The sequence below is a fragment of the Balaenoptera musculus genome, chromosome 19, assembly GCF_009873245.2.
Source record: "Balaenoptera musculus isolate JJ_BM4_2016_0621 chromosome 19, mBalMus1.pri.v3, whole genome shotgun sequence".
Lineage (NCBI taxonomy): Eukaryota > Metazoa > Chordata > Mammalia > Artiodactyla > Balaenopteridae > Balaenoptera > Balaenoptera musculus.
The window spans coordinates 11,839,285-11,863,007 of record NC_045803.1 but is presented as its reverse complement, the minus strand read 5'-3'; the positions used below and the strand labels follow the sequence as shown (position 1 = coordinate 11,863,007).

Below are 23,723 nucleotides of genomic sequence, written 5' to 3'. Positions count from 1 at the left end.
TCCTCTTGCTCAGGCCTGCCCGAATCCCGGGTGCTGACACCAACCCCCCCGCCCCCCGCAACCTGGCCCAGGACCAGAGAGCAGAGGGAGGTTTAAATACCGGACCTCTACTTACACCTACTCTGTGACTCTCCCCAGCTCCCCTCCACAGGGGTCACTGCAAAGAGGTTTAGAATTGGTTCCCCAGAGAGATGAACAGAGGGGTCAGTGTGGAGGCACCAGGTCCCCAGCCCTGGGGTTCATGCCAGGGCCTCAGACAAGCCTGGGGCCATCTCCACTATGGGTTTCCTGTCCCCTGGGGAAGGGCAGGCTCTGAGCCTAGTGATGTTCCCAGCCTGCCTCAGACGCACTCCTTCTGGGATGTGCTGTCTGGGATGTGTCAGAGAAGGGGGGTGGGGTCAGGGCCAGGGCTGGCTACATAATTTGCGGGGCTCAGTGCAAAATGAAAATATGGAGACCTGGTTCAAAAGGCAGGAAGGAGTGTCATGAAAGGTACTAAAGTAGAAATGCTCTTTTCCTTTCTTCCTGCATCTCTCTCGACCCCATACGGTGTCTAATGTCACGTTCCCTCAGGCACAGGGATACTGGTGGGGTGAGCACAGACCCTTACAGGTGTCTAGAGACCCTGACCCACAACTAAAGCAAACTGGTTGCTGGGTTCCCCTTCCACCAGCCGCCCGCCACCGTGCCCCACCTGAGATGCCAGGAGGCACAAGTGCCTGGATTTCCCGTGAGCACTCAGGCCCCTGTCGGGGCTGGAGGATGGCAGAAGTCACAGGGCAGAGGCAGGGAGGGGAAGGCAGACAGAACCTATTCCGGGGAGGTGGGAGATGGCAGGTGTGGGACCTCATTTGAGCTGAGGCTCCAATCCCCCCAGCTCAAGCTCCACGCCCTTCAGACTTCACTTACAAAATACAAATTCAAATACAAAATTAAGAATTTCCAGATGGCAATCACAGATGATTAAAGCCAAGAGGGCTCTTCTGAACATGGGACTTGTCAACTGCATTAGTCACATGCCCGTGAAGCTGGCCCCAGTAAGGGGACACAGTTTGCAGAGGGGCTGAGGGATGAAATGATCCAAGAATCCAGATGTCTCACACCTGGGGGTAGAGGCCAAGGAACACCTCGGGTCCCCAAGGGCCTGGGGGTTGGAGTGTTTGCATTCCGGGGTTTCAGGAGCACATCTGGATCCTTAAGGAATCCTGGGATGGGACACCCAGGTCCTGAAGAGATGGGAACCAGAGGGACTGAATGCTTAGTTCCAGAGAGGTTTAAGGGAGGAAATGACCTGTACCACACAGTGACAGCCTAGAGTGGTCAGGGAGTGGTCCTGTAGTTGGGGAGCTCAGGGGACTGCGGAAGCCCACCAGGGATCAGGGAGAGCTTCCTGAAGGAGGGGACACCTTAGGTGAGATGTAAATGATGAAAAGTTCTATGCCTGTCGTTCACAATCACCCCATCCTCAGCGTCTTTCTTATCAATTTATTCCCTCAACACCTAGTTTCCCTACAGGCCATTTGCTGTGTGCCAAGGACTCAGTAGTGATAGAAATAGCCCAACCCTTGCCTCCTGGGGCTCCCGCCCAGCACGGGAAACACACCCATCAAACACACGGATGACCCAGAGTAGTCAAAGCCGTGATGGGGAAGGAGCAGGCAGAGTGATCAGGGCTGGGATGGGAAGCCCAGAGGGAGCATCTGACTCAGCCAGGAGAATCAGGCATCCTGGAGAAGGAAACATCTGAGCTATGACCTAAATGATGAGTAGGGTGGAGTGGGGAAAGGTGACTTAGCAAAGGGAACATTACATAAAGACCGACAGGTGAAAGGATAGCTTTTTTTTTTTTTTCACTTTCATGGGGTGAAATGTGCCCTCTGGTGCTGGGGACACAGCCATGACCAGGACAGCCCTGGCTCTGCCCTCATGGAGCTCCCAGTCCATCAGGACATAGATCCATCACCAGTGATGACCCACGATGTTCAGGAGTGGGACAGGAGGGCTCAAAGGGAGGTACTTGATCCAGCTGAGGGAGTCAGGAAGGGCTTCCTGAAGGAGGGGACATCCCAATTAAGATGCGAAGAATAAGGAGCTAGGTGGTTAAGGGAAGGGCAGAGGGAATAACATGTGTCACGGCCTGGAGGGCAGGAGCCTAGGAGTTCCTAGAAATTGCCAATAGCCCAGTCAGGTCCAAAAGGGTGGAAGCAGGCGGGCCCACAAACTGAAAAAACAAAATTGCCACAAGACTAAGGACGCATGCCTCCCCACACCCCCGCCCCTCCCAGCCATGACCTTGGGGTTGGAGGTCTCCATTCCTAAAGGGTAGAACAGCTAAAGGATGCATGGTCTCCGAGGTACCCGTAACTCAGATGTCTTGCCTAGGGGTCGAGGGGCCCCGTACGCCTGTGCTGGGAACCTCAGCAGTAACCACTGTTTTTCCTCCAAGTTTAATTCGGTATCACAGGAGCACCAATAAATAGTTCCTTCCCGCCCCCGCAACCTTCCTCCCACCTGGGGCAGAGCCTCAGGGGCTGGCTTCCCGTCCGGGGAAGACACCTGCAGCCCAGAACTGCGCAGCTCAGACCTGCCGAGCCGCCGAGCCCACAAAATTCCCGGGAGAGTTCCAACGGGGCTGGCCCAGGATTTCCAGCAGTGGGCGTGGCTTCGAGGCAGCGCATGCGGGGCAGAGCCTCGCTGGGACGTCCCTCTGAGAGGGTATGTTCACTCAGGGGGCGTGGTTCTCGTCCGCCGCTGTCACGATGACGTCCATCCAGATGCGCATGGCCTCTGGGTTTGGCGCCACCATGTAGAAAAGGCGTTCGTAGGTTTTGACACAGAACGTTAGGCGAGGGTTCGGGCTCTGGAATAAGAAGCGGAGTGGAGATGGTTATGAGTCCACCCTAGTTGGAATCCCAGCCTTGCTATTTATAGGCTTTGTGGGGTTGGGCAAGTTATTTAGACTCCCTGAATGTTTCCCCATCTGACTTCCTAAATGATGCTACCTACTTCGTTGGGTTATGAGGATTAAATGAATTAACACAGGAAGGCGCTTAGAATTATGGGAGCAAGAGGAATTTAAAAAGAGGACGGACCCATGTCCCAATCCCCCAGCCTACCTTCTCCTATTAGAAATAGACATTCAAATTTCCCCTCCCCCCAAAATCTAGGTCCCCCTGGTTTGTAACTGGGAAAAACCTAGTGTCTACAACCTATTTATTGAGTACCTACTTGCCAACCCTGAATTAGGTAAATCCTTTACATCCATGATCTGTTTCTAACCTCAACTCTGAAGAAATGGGCTGAAGATTGCCCATTCTGAAGGTGAGAAAACTAAGGCTGGAGAACGGAAGTCACTTTCCTGATGTCCCACAGCTCGGATTCCAGCCTAAGCTCTAAAAAGCCACAGTTGCTCTCCAGAGCTTTCTAAACATTGTATCAGTTTCTGGCACTGCACTTTTATTTTTATAAAAGTTGCAATTCCTGCGTTCTCTGGGGAAAGATAAATATGATATGACACCATGGGGCCCATCACCATTTGGCAATGATGGGCAGATGCTAACGAGTGATCGTCTCCTTTAGATGCTCCCAGGCTGCCTCAGTCCTCACCCTGCCCAATTCAGACATTTATTCTCAACTTGGCATCTGCGTTTGCCAAATTTCTGCTCTAAAACTTTTGTTCCAAGAAAAATATCAGTGGGCTGAGAGCCAGAGACTGAGCTCTTAATTTTTGGTCCCTGCAGTGAAATGATCTGTTGGTTTCCTGTGCTGGATAGAGTAGGGGCTGTGGGTGGCCTTTCCCAGGGATAAGATCAGGCTTGACAGCCGGGGCTCCAACCAGGAGGGCAGAGCAGCACCAAGCAGGGGCTTCACCTTGAAGGCACAGCGTAAGTGGTCGTAGTAGACTTCCTCAATGGCCTGGAAGTAGATGACGCCTTTGAGCTTGGTCTCTTCTTTGTCTGGTGGAGGGAGGTGAGGGAGAAACAGAGCCAGTGAGAGGTGTGTATGGTGGGGGGAGCAGGGGAGTCACTGGGCCCAAGTCCCGAGACTGGGGTTGGGGTGAGGAACATGGTGACAGAGTCTGTAGGTCCCTAAAGTACTGTGGTTGGGAGGTGAGTGCATGTTGACGGGAGACTAGGTGGGAGACTGGTGTGGTGACTGGACAAGACCGGAGAATGAGGTCTGGGGAGCTGGAATCCTAGGTCCCCTAGTGCCTTGGCCCCTGAGAAGGGCAGGCACTCAAGGAGAGATTCAGCATCATTGATTCTCCTAGGGAGGAAGGAGGAGGGGCCTGGAACCCTAGATTTGGGGGCTGGGCACTGACAATGCTCCTCTAGGGTATCTTAGGAAAATGGGGTCTGGGGAGCCAGAGTGGTACAAAACTGTTACCCATGTTACTGAGGAGGGGCTGGGTCACTAAAGGGGAAAGGGGCTGGGGATCCAGACTCGTGGGCCTAAGAGAGAAGGGGGCTGAGGGTGGGACCCCTAGGTTTCTGGGGTGAAAGTCTGTTGTGGTTTCTTCCAGGGTCCTGGGGGCCCGGGGCCCAAGGCAGCCAGGCTGGGCTTACCTGTGTAGTAGGCCAGGCGGCGGGCCTGGCGGTCAAAGCAGAACCACCGCTTCCTCCAGGTCTTGATGCGGCCTCCCATCTTCACCAGGGGTCCGCGGCAGTAGCCCCCGGACACCCGTATGTGCGGGCAGCTTTCCGGGTTGTGGCCCCAGCGTTCCAGGTGTTGCCGGAGATCCAAGACCCGAGGACCAGGAGGGCGGGATGGGGCTGTGGGCGGGGCCTGGGAAAGCAAGAGAAGGGGGCAGTGACTTCATGGTGGGGAGGGGGGCGGGTCCTGCAGCCTGGACGCCCGCCCCCGAGGGGAGCCGGTCAGAGTAGCTCAAGTGTAAGGCCCGGCACAGCCTTTCATTAACAATGACGATCAAGATGATATTTCCAACAACTAAACTGATTAACTGACACTCTGCCCAGGGCCTTACCAGCATCCGTTCCTTGACTCCCCACGGCCACCCTTGGGTCAGGGCTACTATGAGCCCCATTTTTCAGATGAACACACTGAAGTACAGAGAGAAAATAATCCACCCGAGGTCACACAGAGCTTCTAAGTGGCAGAGCTAGGTGGCAAACTCAGGTATTCCTGACCCTAGAGCTTACCCTGAAACACCAGAGACGTGTTAGAGAAGTGATGGACCCCGGTGGGACCCTCATCTACCGTCTCTGTAAAACAGGGACCAGATAGTGAGTGATCAATAAATGAGAGCACCGTTTCCATTATTATTATTATTGTTGTTATTATTCTTGTTGTGATGAAATTAGTGATTATTACCTGTGCTAAAAAAAACACTTTATAGGTATAATCTCTGTGTCCTCTCAAACTCTCTTCAAGGGGTAAGTACATCATTGTCCCCATTTTACAGATGTGGAAACCAAGACTCCGAGAGGTGAAGTCACTAGGCCCAAGTCACACAGCCAGAGCTGACGAGCCAGGACTCCCCGGGCAGAGTGTCATCTCAGGAGGCCATAAAGGGGAGAAGAATGAAGGTGATCAAAGTGTCTACTGTTACAAGGCCCAGCCTGATCATACCTATTCTTCCCAAATGATCCCTGCAAAGAATGGTATGATCCCCGTGGTCAAACTGAGGCCTCAGACTTCAGCATGCAAGGGGACCCCCTAGGGATTTTGTTAAAATGCAGACTGGGATTCAGTCATTCCAGGGTGGGGGGTCTGGGGTGAGGGTGAGGTTCTGCACGTCTAACAAGCTCCCGGGGAACAGGGACGCCGAAGCTGCTGGGCCATGGACCACACTCTTGAGTATCAAGGGCTGAAAACACTGAAGCAAGGCCAAAGCAAGAAGGGATGAGAAACAGAGGTGAGACTCATTGGACGGAGACAGGGGAGAATGAGGAGGAGGGGAAATGGGGAGGAGCCGGGGAATGCACAGGAGGGGAAGGGGTGGTTAAAAGGGCACCCACTGGGTCATCTCACCAAATCCACACAGTAACACTACCGATCACCACGTATGGAAGGTCCCACTCTGTGGCCGGCACTGTGCCAAGTGATCACCTTGTTGCCTCTCCAAAACAACCCATTATTGCCCCCATTTGACAGACGAGGAAACTGAGGCTTCTAGAGAGGAAGTGACTCACCAAGGTCACCCAGGTAGGATGTGGTGGAGCCGGGTCCCAATCCAGGACAGCAGGGATGGGCTTGGGACTGTCACCTCCCCCACTGCCCACCCGTGTCACTTCCGTGGAACGCCTGCCCCTCTCGGAGCCTCAGTTTCCCTACACTGAAACTCGGCGGTTATCACAGCACCCTCCACATGGGGCTGTTTCCTGGATGAGCTCGCTGCTGTCAGGCTCCCCGACCTGGTGATTCCACTTCCAGGTGCGAATCCCAGAGACACACTTGCTCACGGGCACAAGAAGGCAGCTTGAGCTGTAAGGGGGCGGGGGTGGCGGGGGGGCCAATGCAGTCAACAGGGAACCGTTTAATAAATGATGATGGTACACAGCAGGAGTGCTTCATTTTTAATGAGGTAGAGCTTATGCGTGACAACCCAGAAGGCTCCACTGCCCTTCCCAATTTATTTTATTCCCGAACTCTTATCAGCACCTGACGTGCTACTTATTTTACTTATTGATGCTGCTTTTTGTCTCTCTCCCCTGCTAAACGCCAGCTTCTCCAAGGGCAGGGATTGTCACTTTGGTCACTGCTATATAACCCAGGGCCTACCACGCAGTAGGCCCTCCGTAAATACTGGGTTGAAATGAATAAGAAAAGGCCAAATGGTTGAGAGAACCAAAAGCAGGTTGGGAATGATGTGCTCGATTACAAGGAAAATAAATTCACCAAATATGGTTTGATCGGTGTATGTAGGAAAGTATTTAAAAAAAAGATTTGAACGCTTCTCCGCGATAGAAAACACCTGCACTTCTGCAGGTAAGGTGAGGGGAACTTCACTTTCCCAAATTCTGAAGTGTTTGTTATAACAAAAAGTATTCATGTTCTTAGTGTAGGTAGAAATAAAATTTTAATAAGGAGCTGTCAGCTAAATCCAGAGTGTGAGAAATTCTACAGGATAAGTGACTTTTCCCACAAATTAATGGCATTTTTTAAAGCAGGGAGGGAGGACTCTATCTCAGGGATTTAAAAGACGTTTTAACTAAATGCAGTGTGCGTGCTTTGTTTGGATCCAGATTCAAATAACCAACTATAAAAAGACATTTTGGAGACAATTAGGGAAATGCGAATACGGATCATGTATCAGAAAGTTGCAGAATTATTAATAATCTCATAAACTATGACAGTGGAATTTTTGTTATGTTAAAAAAAAATCTATTGGAGATACATAGTGAGATACGGATGAAATGGTACAATATCTGGAATTTGCTTTAGAATATTCCACTGCAGAGTGGGAAGTAGGTGAGGATTCAGTACAACAAAGTTGGTAAGTAAAACAAGATTCAATATTGATGATCACTAGAGCTGCATGGTGGGTGGGTACAGGGAGGTTTATTAATCTAATCTACCTTTGAATATGCTTGCATATTTCTATAATCAGAAGTTTTTAAAAAGAATCAAATAAATAAAACAAAAAATTCAAATAATATTTAAAAGCCCCAGCACGTGGTTACCCTCATTCTGCAGCAACTGCTGACTCTCTCACACAGGCACCCACTCACAGAAGAGGGAACCCAGGCACAGAGAATGGAGCATGTCACCCGAGGACACGCCATGGATACAGACGGCCCTAATGGGAACAGGAACTAGGCCTTTCGAGTTCCCCTTCCACTTGCCAAGCCCAGGATACTTTCCTGTGCCGTTGGAGGAGGCGATAGGGTGAGATAAGACAGGGCAGAGGCCAGGGTGGCAAGACAGACCAGGGGAGTAGTGGTGGGGGAGGGTTAGGGGCGGGACTGACCATGATGGCAGGTACAGGGGGGTCTGAGGCACCTTCCGTGCTCCTTCTGGTCCCTTCCTGTGAGTGCAGAAAGAAAGCATCAACGAGAATGCTAACCAATAATAAGTGGGGGACACGTACTGGGTTCCTGGGTCCTGAGGGAGGAGGGGCCAGGGGCCTGGATCCTGGGTCTGAGGGAGGAGGGGCTGGGGGTCTGGACTCCTGGGTCCTGAGGGAGGAGGGGCCGGGGGCCTGGATCCTGGGGCTGAGGGGGGAGGGGCCGGGGGCCTGGATCCTGGGTCTGAGGGAGGAGGGGCCGGGGGTCTCGATCCTGGGTCTGAGGGGGGAGGGGCCGGGGGCCTGGGTCCTGGGGCTGAGGGGGGAGGGGCCGGGGGCCTGGGTCCTGGGTCTGAGGGAGGAGGGGCCGGGGGTCTGGACTCCTGGGTCCTGAGGGAGGAGGGGCCGGGGGCCTGGATCCTGGGGCTGAGGGGGGAGGGGCCGGGGGTCTGGATCCTGGGGCTGAGGGGGAGGGGCCGGGGGTCTGGATCCTGGGGCTGAGGGGGGAGGGGCCGGGGCCTGGATCCTGGGGCTGAGGGGGGAGGGGCCGGGGGCCTGGATCCTGGGACTGAGGGACGAGGGGCCGGGGGTCTGGATCCTGGGGCTGAGGGGGGAGGGGCCGGGGGTCTGGATCCTGGGGCTGAGGGGGGAGGGGCCGGGGGTCTGGATCCTGGGGCTGAGGGGGGAGGGGCCGGGGGCCTGGATCCTGGGGCTGAAGGGGGAGGGAGGGGCTGCCGTCTCACCCTGGCCTGGAGCAGCCGCTCCCTCTCTGCCACAGCCTGCTGCAGGAGCTGTTCCATGCGGGCGATGTCCGGGTGGAGGGCCCCATAACTGGGAGCAGAGAACAGAGACGGGGAAGGTTACAGCAGCCCGGCCTCTTCCCCCCCATCTCCCCACCTTCTCCCTGATGTCTCACATATTTCTGGGGCCACAGTTCAGCAGCTGATAGAGGGGGTGTCTCCCGGAGTCTCCGGCTGCTGGCGGGAGGGCCGAGGCCTCCAGGGCTCCTGCGGGGAGAAGGGCTGGGGGGCTGGGACGCTCCCTTGTCTAAACCCCTCCACCTCTCCCCCAGCAGAGGCACCCAGGTTCCTCCATCCTGTGCTGCAGGAGGGTGGTTAATGGGGAAGAGCATACGCGGGGAAGGGGTACGTACTCACCAGTACAAAAGAAGGACAGAGGCCGGGGGGATCCCCTCTGGCTCACTCTCTCTCCCCTCTTCCGGGGCAGGCTTCCAGTCCTCTGGAGGCCAATGGAGCCCTGAAAACACACAAAGCCCACGCACACAGGGAAAGATGCTCAGCCTCCACCATGAAGCTGGAGAAGCGCCAAGTAAAAGCACCATCTCACTGGCACAGATCAAAAAGCCACTGTAAACGTGATGCTGAGTGAAAGCAGCCAGTCACAAAGGACCACACAGTGTAACATCCAGAATGGGCCGATCCAGGGAGACAGGAAGTGGGTTAGCGGTTTCCAGGGACTGGGAGGAGAGGGGAATTGAGGGGTGATGGCTAAAGGGTATGAGGTTTCTTTAGGGATAATGAATATGGTCTCAAATTGATTGTGGTGATGGTTGCACAACTCGGTGACTATACTAAAAACCCCTGAATTGTACGCTTTAAACGGGTGAATTGTAGCATAGGTGAACTATATATCTTGATAAAACTGTTAAAAAAAACCCCAAAAGCCCGCTGTGTTGGTGGGAGTGTGCGAAACCCAGGTGCGCTCCCACAATGCTGGGGGCCGTTTTATTGGAACAACCTTTATGGAGGCCAGTTTGGCTCTTTTTTTAAAGTCAATGAAAAAAAAAGAAAAAGAAAAACAAACAAACAAAAACAGAAAAGAAAATCAAAATAACAAATGCATAGGTACCTTTGAGCCCCAATTCCACTTCTAGGACTATATCCGTGGAGGCCCTCAGACATATGAAAAATGACCCGATTTCAAGGTTAATCCCCACAGATGCCTGGGGACCACCTAAGTGCCCATCAAAAGGAGGCAGGGATAAACCAGGGATCATCCGCTTGGAGGAAAACTCCAAAGCGTATAAAAAGGCGGAGAATGCTGTTTATATCAGACAGAAAATAACATCCAAGATAGTATATACATGACTGTTTAAATACAGAGTATCTCTGAGAAGACGGGAGACACTAATAACCCTGGCCACCCCTGGAGGTGAACCCTGTGGATGAAAACAATGGTGGGAAAGGTCTTTTCTCTGAATATCCTCCCATGACCTTTGGACTTGGAACAAAAGGAATATTCGTTTAAAAAATAATAATAATAAACATGATAACCAAATGCAACCTGTGTTCCTAGATCAGAAAAAAGTTTTTTTTTTCTTTTTTTGTTTTTTGCTTAAAAAAAAAAGCACATTTGTGGGACAACTGGCAAAAATACGAATCACATCTGTGAACTTGAATAATATTGTCTCAATGGTAGCTTCCTGAATGTGATTGCTGTACTGTTGTTATGTACGAGAATGGCCTTGACCTTAGGTAATAAAAGTAGAAGTATTTAGGGGTAAAGGGGAATCATGCTTCAGAAAAGAAGAATAAACTGTGTGTGTGTATGTGGGTGGGTGTGTACAGAGAGAGAATAATAAAGCAAATGTCAAATGTGGTAAAATGTTAATCACAGAATCTGGGTGACGGGTATGCAGGAATTCTTTCTACTATTCCTGCAATTTCTGTAAGTCTTAAATCATTTCAAAATTAAAAAACTACCAAAAAAATGAAAACAAAATTATTTGAGAGTAATAAAGACAGAAAACTGAAATCACTTCTTAAAGAAAAAAACAGCAAAAACTCTGCCTGGATAATAAAAATAAATAAGTTGCATAATTTGAACACCAGTAGGGGTACTCACTGCTCAAATAAATGTAATCCACAAGTCATTAATAATACTAAAAGAAAAATTGAATTGGTCACCTTGGAGGATGCAGGAGAACCAACCCTTTATTCTAAAGACAGGAGAATGAAGTGAAACCATCAAGCGTTTTCCCTGCATTTCTTACAAAAACCATATCCCTGGATAACCAAATAATTAATGAAGGCAAGTCCCTCTTTTTTTTTTTTTGGCTGCACCACCCGGCACGTGGGATCTCAGTTCCCCTCCAGTAGAAGCTCGGAGTCCTAACCACTGGACCTCCAGGGACCCCCTGGATGTGATTTTCTAGATTCGTATTATTTTAAAATGTTTTTTAGAATAGTGACCAATATTTATCAAGTGCCTAACAGTGTACTTGGCACTCGGCAGACCCATTTAAGCTTATAAAAGCCCTGGGAGTCGGGAAAGTTTCTCTCTGCTGCACAAAGAGGAAACCGAGTCCCAAGTTCCTGTGGTTCTTCACTCTCTCCTTCCTTCAACTGATATTCCCAGCACTCCCCAGCTGAGAGACCTTAGATTGTTGGCACTGAGGGAAAAGGCGGGTAAGAGAGACCCAAGCCTTGTCTCCATGGCGCTGACATTGTAGGAACTGAATGAGCCATTGTACAAATAAGTGTATCATCAGAAATTGCTGTGAGTAAAGAGTGTGTTATAAAAGGGTGATATAAAAAAGGATCACATAAAGCAGAAACTAACACACCATTGTAAAGCAATTATACTCCAATAAAGATGTTAAAAAAAAAAAAAGGATCACCTTCCAACTGGAAGACCAGGAACAGCCTTCTGAACACTGAACCTAAGTCCCAAAAGATAAGAGCTAGCCAGGGGAAATTCCCTGGCAGTCCAGTGGTTAGGACTCCGGGCTTTCATTGCTAAGGGCCTGGGTTCGAACCCTGGTCAGGGAACTAAGATCCCACAAGCCCTGTGGCAGGGCCAAAAAAAAAAAGAGTTGGCCAGGGGAGACTGAGGGGAAGGGTGTTCCAGGTGGCAGGATCAGCAAGTGCAAAGGCCCTGAGGGAGGAATAAGTATGGAGTGCTGGTGGGTCAGTGCTCCTGCAGCTGAGCAGTCAGTACAGGGAGGGGGATGGTGAGAGGTGGGCAGGGGTCAGACCACACAGGGACTTGTGGGCCACGGTGAGGAGACTGGGGGAATCATGGAAGGCTTTTGGTGGGAAGAGCTGAAGTAGGAGGGATGAAGATCACTCTGGCTGTTGTTTGCAGAATAAATTATTGGGAGACAAAAACTAAAATAGAGAAAATCAGTGAGGAGATTGCTATAGGGTCACTAAAACCAGAGATGAGGGTGGAAGTGGGTGGAATAAGAATGATAATAATTATAATAATACCAATCAATATAACTCTAATCAGAGTAACAGGTGCCCACATTTACTGAGCACCTGTTATGTGCCAGGCATCACACTAAGAGTTTTAATACATTAACCAATGAATGCTGTTATTATTCCCATTTTGCAGCTAAGTAACTTGAGGCACAGAGCTGTATCTAAGGTCAGCCAGCTAGGAAGTGGCAGAACAGGTACTGGCACCCAAGCAGAGTCGGTACTCTTAGTCATCACATGATCCTGGCAAGAAGGTGTAGACTTTGAGAAGGATTTACTAGGACTTGGAGGGAGAGAGAGGAAGGGGCAAGGAGGAGTCATTTGTTAATCCCTGCATTCATTTACCCACGTGTTTACTGTTTATCTGGCTGAGGAAATAAACACTCCCTGGGCTCCTCGTGTATCCCGAGGTCCCCGGTTGCTCCCTCTGAGCTGGTGCTAACCAGTCGCCCACTTAGGTTCTGAAGGATCCCTGAGAAATCCTCGTCTCCCGCAAGGCACAGGCTGTGGAAACAGGCAGCCTGTCTTCAAACCTAGCTCTGCTGCTTAGCTGGGTGTGTGACTTTGGTAAATCACGGCTCTTCTCAGGGAGATTCCCCCTCTGTAAAGTGAGCAACGTCCCGCTGCCCTGCCATGGCTGATGCAAGGATTCAACGAGTGACCTCATGCAAAGCACACAAAAGAGTGCCCAGCACGGCCACCAGTGTCCAGGGGTCAGTGTCTGGCCCCCAGGTGACACCCAGGTGCAAGGTGGGTATGGGATCCATGCCGGTGGGTATAGGGCCCACCTGGCCTTAGAAGTTCCGTGTACACAGGAGCCAATGACTCAGGTAACACCTCTATAGGAATGGACCCAGCTTCCCACCAAGTATTTATAGATATGCGATTTACTTATAAGGGTCATATTTACCCTAAGTCACGTTGCCTGGCAACACAGCTGACAATCCACCTTTATCAAGCTTCCAGCTAGAAAGTTACAAAAGCTCTGCTAACCCTTTACCCAGATAATAATAGGACCTACTTCTGCAGGTTCTTCTGAGCAAAAAATAAAATTATATATACATAAAATTTCATGAATATGTAATACATATTATTGAATTGTATATCCATGAAACAATAATATATGATATATTAGTATACTATAATATAATATATATTAGGTTGAAGCACTTCAAACTGTCAGTATTTGACTGTTTCTCACCTCCAAATAATAGCAATTTCATGTGGCTCGAAGGCATAAGACGGCTTTGAGCAGGCCCTGGCCTACATTAAGCTCTTAAAATTAATACTAATATGAATATTGTCCATATTAATTAATAAGATAATGTTGCATATTATATTAGACAATATAAACAATTAAATATGATAACAGACAATATAATTAATTAGATAATAATTGATATTAATTTGTTATTATTATTGTGGGTACAAAGACACACATACATGGATCTTCGTAACAGCATTGCTTAAACTGCAAAAAAACTCCAATCACTATCCTCCGAGGGAGGGCTGGCTCAGTGCCTCCACGTAGAACTGTGTGCCACACAGAAGCTCAGAGTGGTTCAGAGCATAGGCTCTGAAAACAGAGTGCCTGGGTTCGAATCCCAGCTCTGCCACATACTAGCTGGTTAAGAAACTTCCCCTTTCTGCCTCAGTTTCTTCATCTATAAAATGGAAAGAAGAACCCAACTTGTAGCGTTGTTGCAAAGACTAAATGAGTGAATCCACGTGAGGCATTTAAAACAGTGCCTGGCACGCTATGAAGACTCCACAAATGTTAACTGTCATTATGGTTGTTATTGTTTATATCATTATTACAGAGCCATTGAAAAGGAAGCGGCAGCTCTAAATGTATCAGTGGAAAACAATCTCCACGACAGAGTCTTAAGCTAGAAAATTAAAGCCAACTAGTAGCTAATAGACATGTTTCTGAAAAAAACATTTACATGATAGAACAAGAGCTCCCAATTTCTAAGCGCTGGTCCCCTATCCACACGACTGAAACAAAACTCTTTTCATTGACTATTCACCCCTACCTCACACGCAGCACTCTGCCACTGTCTACTCTATTTCATTTTAAAAGTTGGTAGCCGGACTTCCTTGGTGGTCCAGTGGGTGACACTCCACACTCCCAATGCTGGGGGCCCAGGTTCCATCCCTGGGTTCCATCCCTGGTCGGGGAACTAGATCCCTCATGCCGCAACTAAAAAAGATCCCACATTCTGCAACAAAGATCACGCAGGCCGCAACTAACGCCCGGCGCAGCCAAAATAAATAAATAAATAAATATTAAAAAAAGAAAGTTGGTAGCAACATACTCAATAAATGTTTTAACCCATTAATAAGCTGGGATCCCTGGCTTTAAGAAGATCTGGAAGAAAGGATATTCAAGAAACAAGTAGCTGCCCTGCTTTTGGGGAGGGAGCCAGGGGCCAGTGAGGTGGGGAGAGGAGACCTTCTTATCAATATGCCCTGTTGGGTGGCTTTTAAAATTTACACCTGGGTAGGCACAGTCCCATTTCTCCAGGGGAGGGGTGGGGTGTTAGGCAGAAGAAAGAAAACGAATAATAAAGCTGGAGGCTGATAAACATTAATACCACTTGATCAGCCTTCCCTTTCCCCGGGCCCACCGCAGAGAAAGCCACAGTTACCAGCGAGACCCAGGGTGACGAGGCATTGGGGGGGCACCTGGAGGGAGCCGTGAACGGAGAAGAGGCAGGAAGAGGTGGCGGCGGTAGCGTGGGCAGTGGGGTCCTGGAGAACCAGCAACTGGCGGTCTGTCTTCTGGGTGAACAGGAGCTGCAGGAGAACAGGTGGGGTGGCTGGCCGCTGGAAGGATGCTCTGGCCCATGCCTCCAGAGCCAGCCCATTTCTTGGATGGAAAAACAAAGGCTCAAGGTCCCAAGAGAGCTGAAATGTGGTCTCAGTGAGGGAGGACTATGGGCAGAGATGGCTGATTCCCTGAGGAGGAGGACCTGGAGGCTGGACCTCCTGGGTCCCAGGGGGAAAAGGGATTAGGGGTTGAGAATCGTGGATCCCAAGGGAGAAGGGGGCAGGGGGCCTGGACTCCCGGGTCTGAGGGAGGAGGGGGCTGACAGGCGCATGAAATCCCCATACCTTGGTGAGGGCCTGGCCTGGCTCAGAGAAGTCCCCGCCAGGGGTTCCCTGAAGGCAATTGAGCTTGAGCAGTCTGCTCCGTTCCTAGGGGAGAGCAAGACATCAACGGCTGCCACACCTCAGGGTCGGAAAGGGCCATCCCAGCAGCTCTCCCTGATGCCAGGAGACCTCTGGGGTGCAGGGAGGCAATGGGTTGCCCTAGGGAGAAGTGGGGAAAGTAGGACAGGTGCCTGGGGTGAACTTACCTGGGTCAGGGCCTGAAGGGCCTCCTCCTTCTTCTGGCTCAGCCCCCAGCTCTCAGCTGCCATCTGCTTCCCCAGTGACTTGAGCTGCTCCTCCAAGACCTGGATCCGGCGCTACAGGGCACCCCCCAGGGCCCTGGTTACTCAGCTGCTCCAGGGTCCCTGGGCTGGTTCCCACAGAATCAGGTCCTCCTTGAGAGCTTGGGGTTTGCTCCACCCCATAACAGAGACCCTGGCATTTGGGTGCCTGGGAGGGGGTGGGGGACTTAGAGTTAACCTCCGTGGTGCCCTCCTCCCCTTTGGGGGGTCCAGAAGAGACTTGAAGTGAGTTGGAGGGATGGAGGATCCAAAATCCAGAGACCGAGGAAGACAGAAACCCAGAGAAAGTTACCGTTGCCAAGAACAGAGAGAGAAAGAAAGGGAAAGACAGAGACAAACCAGAAGAGATACAGAAAAGAAGAACCAAGACAGACCCCAAAAGACAAGAGATGCAGAGACAAGACAGAAACAGAACAGAAACAGACAGAAGCCGTGAGACAGAAAGGGGAAAAGAGACAGTGACAGGAAAAAGATCCAGAAATAGAGGCGGGGAAAGGAGACCCACATTAGAACTTTCTAATCCAAAACCCTGGGAACCTTTGTATTAAATACAGTCAAAATGTTGCTTTTTCCAGTGGGACTTGTCAGACCCTTGAATGTGAAGCCCCCAGAAAGGACTAGTGGAAGCATCATTTGGGATGAGGGCTTGAGAGGCAGGGAGCCCAGTGGCGAAGACCTAGTGGGTTCAGATCCCAGCTCTGTCCTTTATGAACTAAGCGACCTTGGAAAAGATTACTTGAGCACCTTGACCTTGAGTTTCTTCACTTATAAAATGGGAAAAAATATTAAGACGTGTCTCCCAGGATCGTTGTAAGGATTCAATGACTCAATACTCGTGAAACATTTAGGACCGTGCCCAGCACATGGTAGAGGCTCAATAAATGTCAGCAACTGTCATTACTATTTTGAAGTACATGACACAGGGGAGACACGAGGACAAAGAAGGGAGCAGAGGAGACAGGGGGCAATGGCGAGGGAGGCAGGGCTAGCCCAGCCCGACTCACCCTGTGCTGCACCACGCTGGCCTGGAGTTCCTGGACCTTGGGGTCCAGTGCCCGGGCCCTGGGACTGTCCCAGTCCTCCTCCTCTCGCTGGCTCTCTCGTTCCAGCTGCTGGAATTCCAGGTCCTCGTAAGCATGCTGGGCCACATCCAGCTGTTCCCTCATCTGTGGGGGAAACACAAAAAGGCTGGAGGCCTGGACCCCTAGGAACCAGGAGGGTAGTGGGCTGGGGCCAGGAATCCTGGGCAATGAGGGAGGAGGGGGCTGAGGATCCCGAGCTACTAGATGGGTGGGGAAGCAGAGGACTGAGGGCCTGGATGTCTGGGTCCTGAGTGGCCTGGACACCGGGTCCCTGAGTGGGTCCAGCGGACCCTCACCTCCTGCACTCCCTGCAGAAGCCGCTCACGCTGGTCTTCCGGCTGCAAGTCGAGCTGCCCCTGGGCCTCCCGGAGTCTCTGGCGAAGACCCTCCACACGATCCCGCTCCTGGCTCAGGTGCCTCTGCGCCTGAATGAACAACCAGGCTCTTGGCCTCAGCCTGAGCACAGGGAGGGAAACAGAGGCCAGCCGGGGCCAGGCCAGCCACATCTCAAATCCCTCCCTGTCTGGGGTGTTGGCTCCACGAGGGCAGGGACCCTGTCTGTCTAGTTCACACTTACACAGGCCCACCCAGGGCAGGTGTCAAGTAAACAGCTGTTTAAGAAATGAATGAGGGGACAGATGAATGGATAAAGAAGATGTGGTGTATATATACACAATGGAATATTACTCAGCCATTAAAAAAATGAAATAACACCATTTGCACGATGGAACTAGAGATTATCATACTAAGTGAAGTAAGTCAGAAAGAGAAAGACAAATACCATATGATATCACTTATATGTGGAATCTAAAATATGACACAAATGAACTAATCTACGAAACAGAAACAGACTCACGGACATAGAGAACAGACTTGTGGTTGCCAGGGTTGGAGATGGGGGAGGGGTAGATTGGGAGTTGGAGTTAGCAGATGCAAACTATTATATACAGAATCGATAAACAACAAGGTCCTACTATATAGCAATAAGAACTATATTCAGTATACTGTGATAAACCATAATGGAAAAGAATATGATAAAGAATATATATATATACGTATAACTGAATCATTTTGCTGTACAGCAGAAATTAACACAACATTGTAAATCAACTATATTTCAAGTAAATAAGTTAAAAAAAAATGAATGAGGGAATGAATGCAAAACATATCCAGGCTGGGTGATTGATACTGGGGACCCAGAAGGGGGTTCGACCTGGGCCCTGGGCTCCATCAAGGGACACAGCCAGTTACAGCCTGGGACAATCAGGGCAGTGAAACACAGAGACTATGGGAACCCAGAACGCGGGGAGCAATTTCTACTGGGGTAATCCTAGGCTTCCTGGATGTGAGGATTTTAAGGTGAGCCTCAAAAAAACAGGGAGTATTTGGGAATTCCCTGGTGGTTCAGTGGTTAGGGCCCCATGCTTCATTGCAGGGGGCATGGGTTCGACCCCTGGTCAGGGAACTAAAATCCCACATGCTGCGTGGCGTGGCCGGAAAAAAACAAAACAAAACAGGGAGTATTTAGACCAGTGGAGATAGAGGGGGCTGGAAGGGCATTTTGGATAGAGGGGAACAGCATGGAGCAAATGAATGGAAGTTGAAAAGTACAGGAAGTGTAGGGACAAACTCTGGTCAAGAAGGGAGAAGGTGGGGCTTCCCTGGTGGCGCAGTGGTTGAGAATCTGCCTGCCAATGCAGGGGACACGGGTTCGAGCCCTGGTCTGGGAAGATCCCACATGCCGCGGAGCAACTAGGCCCGTGAGCCACAATTGCTGAGCCTGCGCGTCTGGAGCCTGTGCTCCGCAACGAAAGGCCGCGATAGTGAGAGGCCCGCGCACCGCGATGAAGAGTGGCCCCCGCTTGCCGCAACTAGAGGAAGCCCTCACACAGAAACGAAGACCCAACACAGCCAAAAATATAAATAAATAAATTAATAAATTTAAAAAAAAAAAAAAAAAGAAGGGAGAAGGTGAGGTAGAGGGAAGAGATGGGGAGCACAGGTGGGAGATGACAGCGGAAAGGCAGGCAAGGTGCAGCTCACATTCGGTTTGGCCCACCAGGCTGAGGAGCCCTTATCCTGGGGCAATGGGGAGCCATGGAAGGATTGAAAGGATCTAGGTGTGGAATCATCCCTCTGGGAGATGGGCTTGAGGGCTTGAGACCAGCTCCTTCATGAGTCCTCCAAGCAATAAGAGTGAGGTGAGGTCTGAGCAGTGCAGATGTAAAGGAGACAGACTAGAGAGGTTCAGGGAGCACAAAGAATAGGACACGGTGACTGACAGGCTTGGGGTGAGAGATAAGGAGGCACGCAGAGCGAGGCTCAGGACTCTGACCTGGTGGCCAAAGGGACAGTGAGACAGGGACAGTGTGGAAAAGGGAGTTGCTGAGGTCAGCTTTGGATAAGGTGAATGAGAAGGGGCCAGACTCCTGAGTCTGAGGGAGGAGGGGCTGGGGGCCTGGACTCCTGGGTTGGAGGGAGGAGGGGTTGAGGTCTGGAATCCCAGGTCCTGGGGGGAGGAAGGAGCATCTAGGAACCAGTATCCTAGGAAGCGGGACACGTAGGTCTACATTTTGAGAGAGAAATCAGGGCTGGGAGAAATATAGGCTCTTTGAAGTAAATGAAGACTCAGGACCCAGCCCCAGGAAATTCCAATATTCCAATAAACGGCAAAGAGAGAGTTTGATAGAATTACAAAGTTACCATTTTCCAACCTATAGTGCCAACTGGTCCAAGCAATGACCACCAATGGATGTTAAAGCCTTTAGGTAAATAACTATTACGAAGGGATCAGAGTGACCACACTGAGGTCTGGAGGACCAGAGACAATGTCCCCCTGACCCAGCACACAGGAAGCACTACAGCACATCTGAATCTGACCCAGCCTCTACATCTGAATCTGACCCAGCCTCTACATCTAACCAACCACCTGCTTCCAGGAAGAGAAATGAGATCAAGGACACCCCAGGCATGCAACCGGTCACACGCTGACCATGGAACAGAAGACTTGGTTTCTCCAACAAATAGTACAGTAGGCAGGGACCATTAGAGGTGAAACGACACACACAAGGCATTTCACCAACTACAATATACTGGCCTTTGGGGGACCGGATTCAAACAGCCAACTGTTAACTGTTTTTGAGACAATCTAGGACCTATGAAAACTGACTGGAAATGAGACGGTATTAAGAACTTACTAATTCTTCAGGTGTGATAATGATATAGGGATAATGTTTTTTAAAAGGAGCTCTTATCTATAAGAACTAAAGCATTTACAGGCAATATGATGTCTGGGATTGGCTTTCAAAACTAGGGACAGGGAAGCCAATTGGGGGATAGGAAACAGGAATGGAGCTGAAGCGGGGGAGCACGCCACCTGGCAGCCCGTCTGACTGCTCTGTTTTTGTTGGTTTGATGTCTTTCACAATATGACATTTAAAGAGCGAAGAGAGATGGGGCAAAGGAAGATGAACCAGTGAGTCAGGCCCCAAAGTCATGGCCAAGGAGGGAGGAGGGAAACAGGAAGAGGCATAGGCCCACTCCCCCCGCCTTGCCCCCAGCCCAAGGATCCCCGTTTGGGGAATGGGGATAACCTCAGGGCCCAGGGCCCAGAAGCACCTCAAGGAATGTCTGTCCAACAAGGAAGAAAACTGAGGAGGAGGACCCAGCAGGGCAAACAGACCTGTTCGTGCTGCTCTCGGCCGCCCTTTTCTGAGTCCAGCTGCTGCCCCAGCAGCTCCCAGAGCTGCTCCTCCTCCCGCCAGACGGCCACTCGCTCCCCAGCCAGCTCACCCCGAAGCAGGGTCACCTCCACCTCCATCTGCGGAGAGAATACAAGGACTGGGACCCAGAGGCCTGGGTCTGAGTAGGAGGGGGCTGGGGGCTCGGGCGCTTGGGTCTGAACGAGGGACCTGTGAATCTGAACTCCTGGATTCGGAGAGAGCATGGAGCTGGGCTCCCGCAGTTGGAAAGGACTGGGAGTCTGGCCTTGCGGGGGTTCCCCAAGAGTTGGGGCCAGAATTCCCAAGAGGTCTGCAGCCTCACCTGGATCCTCAGTTCCTTCCTCTGACGCTGTAGCTCCTTCACTCGTTGCTCCATCAAAGCCACGCGAGTCAGTGCCTCCAACTGCTGGGCTTGAAGCCGCCGCGCCGCCCCTCGCACCCCTTCCCCAGCCTGAGAGGCTGCGGGTGGCGTGGCCGGGATCCGAACGGAAGGCGAAGACTCCACCTGCGGTTGAAGAGGGCGTGGTCAATTGGGGAGGACTCGCCCCCTGCAGTCACTAAATAGGTCTGTTCTCCATCCCAAACATCCCCTCAGGAGGTCTGAGTCGGCGTTTAACTCTACCACCAAGTTCTTTTATTCAAGGAGGGGAAGGTACAGGTCCGGGGACCGCTCGGCCCCGTGGGGTGGCCCAGGGGCTCGCAGTCCGGGGAGGGGGCACAGAGCCGACACAAGGATGGTGTTTCTTTTCCTTTATCCAGTTCCCATTCTCTTGGCGTCACTTCTTCGAAGGTCCTGCATCTCTTTCTCTCCCCCCGGGTCTCCTTGAGTCTTTCCCCCTTTTCTCTGGGCTTCATCTTCCTGACCCAGTATCTGTCTTCCGTCTCTGAATCGCTATTTCTCTTTCTCCCTCGGAGTATCTCCCTCTCTCAAGGTTTCTGTGTCTCTATTTCTGTTTCTCTGAGCATCTTTTTGTTTCTGAGTTGCTGTCCGTGTCTCTATCCCCATCTCTCTGAGTCTCTGTCTCTGGTCTTTCAGTGTCTCTAACTCTTTTGGGTCTTTGTCTCTCAGTCTCCCTGTCTCTGGGTCTCTATCTGGTCTTCCTATACCTGTCTCTCTGTGCCTCTGTCACCCGTTTGGGTCTGCCTCTCTGGGTCCCCCCTTGGCTCTCGCCCTCCGGGTGCCTCACCGCATCGCGGCTGCTCTCCGTGCTGCTGCCTTCTCCCACTTCTTCCTCTTCCTCCGCCTGCTGCTCAGCTCCGTGGCCGCTCGGAAGCTCTGCTGCGGCCTCGGGCACCTCCTGCTCGCGGGAGTCCTCGGGGAGCTCCCGGGGCTGGGCGGCCCCTTGAGATCGGACCTCCGCGTCGCACTTGGGGACCGCGGGCGGCAGGGTCCCCTCGTCCGGGCTGCTCCGTGTCCCCATGGCCTCTGCGGACTCCGGTCGGGTGGGCGGAGCCTAGAGTTCGGGAGGCGTGGCCCGGTAGCGTGGGGGCGGGGCCCAGGAGGGCTCAGAGCCCCGCCCGAAAGCTCTGGAGAGCGCTCCGGAGGCTGGGCCTAAGAGTTCAAAGGATGCGACTGAGCATTCCGGAGGCGCGGCCTGGAGTTTCTAGGGGCGGGGTTCGATGGCTCCTAGGGCGTCACTCCCCCGGAGGCTTGACCAGAATTTGAGTCCGGGGTCCTAGTCCGCCCCCTACCGGCCTCTCCCTGCTATCCAGGTGTCGAGCCTTGTACTCTCCCAACAGCCCCGCACAATCCCTTGGACCACTTTAGAGGGACCCCAACACCTTCTCCTTCGCGGACTCAGGAGTCGGGTTCCGCCGCGTCTTCTCTGGAGCCCAGTAATCTCAGCTCCGACCCCATTGTGCAAGGGAGCGGGCCCCCTGCCGCCTCACCGAGGGATCCAGGAGTCGGGGCTCCTGGTCTCCCTCTCTGGACGAGCCAGGAGCCTTGAGCCCTCGGCTCCTCCCGGAGCTAGATTCCAGAACTCCAGCCCCCTCCACCACCGAAGCCCCGGCCCCCTCACCGGCTCAGGCTTCGGCGCGCTCCCTTCTGCGCTCCGGCGCTGCAGTTTCTGCCCACTAGACAGGTGGCTGGGGAAGAGTGAGGAGAGAGAGGCTGCTCTGTCCCCCTTCCCAGCAGCCCGGAAGTGGAGGGGGGACAACAGGTCCAACAGCTCTCGAGGGAGGAGGGAGCGACCAGCTTGCCCCGCCCGCAGCCGCGGCATCCGGCCATCCCGGCCCCACCCTCGGAAAGCCCAGCATGACGACCCCCCAACTCTGCCTCCAGCGCCCCCATTCCTCCCCCCTGGAGGGCCAGGCGCCTTGGTCACCTATGTATAATGTCCAGACCCTGGGAATCCTGAAAGGAAGAGGGGAATGGAGATAGGGGCCTCTCCCCTCTAATGAGCCCTTTAGAAGGGCTCCGACCGGTTTGGGGAGCTGGGCAAGGGGAGGGGGGTGCCCTGAGCTGAGTCAGAGACCCGCCCAGAGACAGGGGGAAGTATGTTCCCCCCACCACCACTTTGCTATGGGTGGAGGGCAGAGGTTAAAGGTCTCAGCCAGACCCTTTCCGCTCTGGGCAAAAACAGGAAAATAACTGGTATGTGAGAAAGGATCACTGGATGTCAGGAGCTATGTGTATAAAGTATAAACATTTTACACGCATTAATTTATTTCATCCTTACAGCGGCCTACAGAGAAAGGGATTACTATCTCCATTTTACAGTTAGGAAACTGAGGCTGAGGGGGACAAGTGTCCGCAAAGTCTACACATGTTAATGTTAACACCATATTTGTTCTCTGGAAAGTCCATGGTCTTTACCATTAGGCATACTGTCACTCAAGCCAGGAAGAGCCTCAGAGATCATTTCAAATGACAGTAACAGTAATAGTGAACACTGATAGGAAGTCTGCTGTGCAGGCAGTGTACCAAGCACTTCATACATATGGACTCATTGGATCATCATGACACCCTATTATTATTACTATTATTCCCATTTTACAGATGAGGAAACTGAGGCTTGGAGAAGTGAAGTACCTTATTCTGGGTCTCATGGGGCAAGTGGTTTAAACTCAAGACTGTTCTAATCCAAGGAGCTGAGGAACCCTGACCCAGATATCTGTTTGCTTCTATCTTATGAGTTAGAAAATCTCCTTCCAGGCTTCCAGGACCTTTATGCTGCCTTGCTCCCTGGCCTACCCAGGGACCAGAACTAACTACAGGCATCTCAGCCCAGAAACCCATTGGGTCCCCCAGAAAACAGAAGTCAGATTCA

General features: G+C 51.7%; 1 protein-coding gene across 9 annotated transcripts; it reads right to left on the bottom strand.

Moving 5' to 3' along the window:
- Positions 1-868: 868 nt before the first annotated feature.
- Positions 869-22,586, bottom strand: PHLDB3 (pleckstrin homology like domain family B member 3). 9 transcript variants are annotated; one of them, XM_036834369.1, is made up of 16 exons: positions 22,473-22,586; positions 21,639-22,003; positions 20,774-20,956; positions 20,412-20,549; positions 17,026-17,154; positions 16,652-16,813; positions 15,552-15,662; positions 15,307-15,390; positions 14,878-14,988; positions 9,124-9,223; positions 8,883-8,988; positions 8,710-8,797; positions 7,931-7,987; positions 4,566-4,785; positions 3,871-3,956; positions 873-2,860 (listed from the first exon to the last, which is right to left on the bottom strand). In XM_036834369.1, exons 2-16 carry the CDS (start codon positions 21,870-21,872, stop codon positions 2,726-2,728), a joined length of 1,944 nt encoding a protein of 647 aa, XP_036690264.1. In that variant the 5' UTR covers positions 21,873-22,003; positions 22,473-22,586; the 3' UTR covers positions 873-2,725. The 9 variants fall into 9 exon arrangements, 6 of the variants coding, with proteins under 6 accessions (XP_036690266.1, XP_036690268.1, XP_036690267.1 ...); XM_036834370.1 differs by having other exon boundaries at positions 875-2,860; positions 8,883-8,973; XR_005017513.1 differs by having other exon boundaries at positions 2,806-2,860; positions 14,878-15,061.
- Between the last annotated feature and the right edge of the window lie 1,137 nt (positions 22,587-23,723).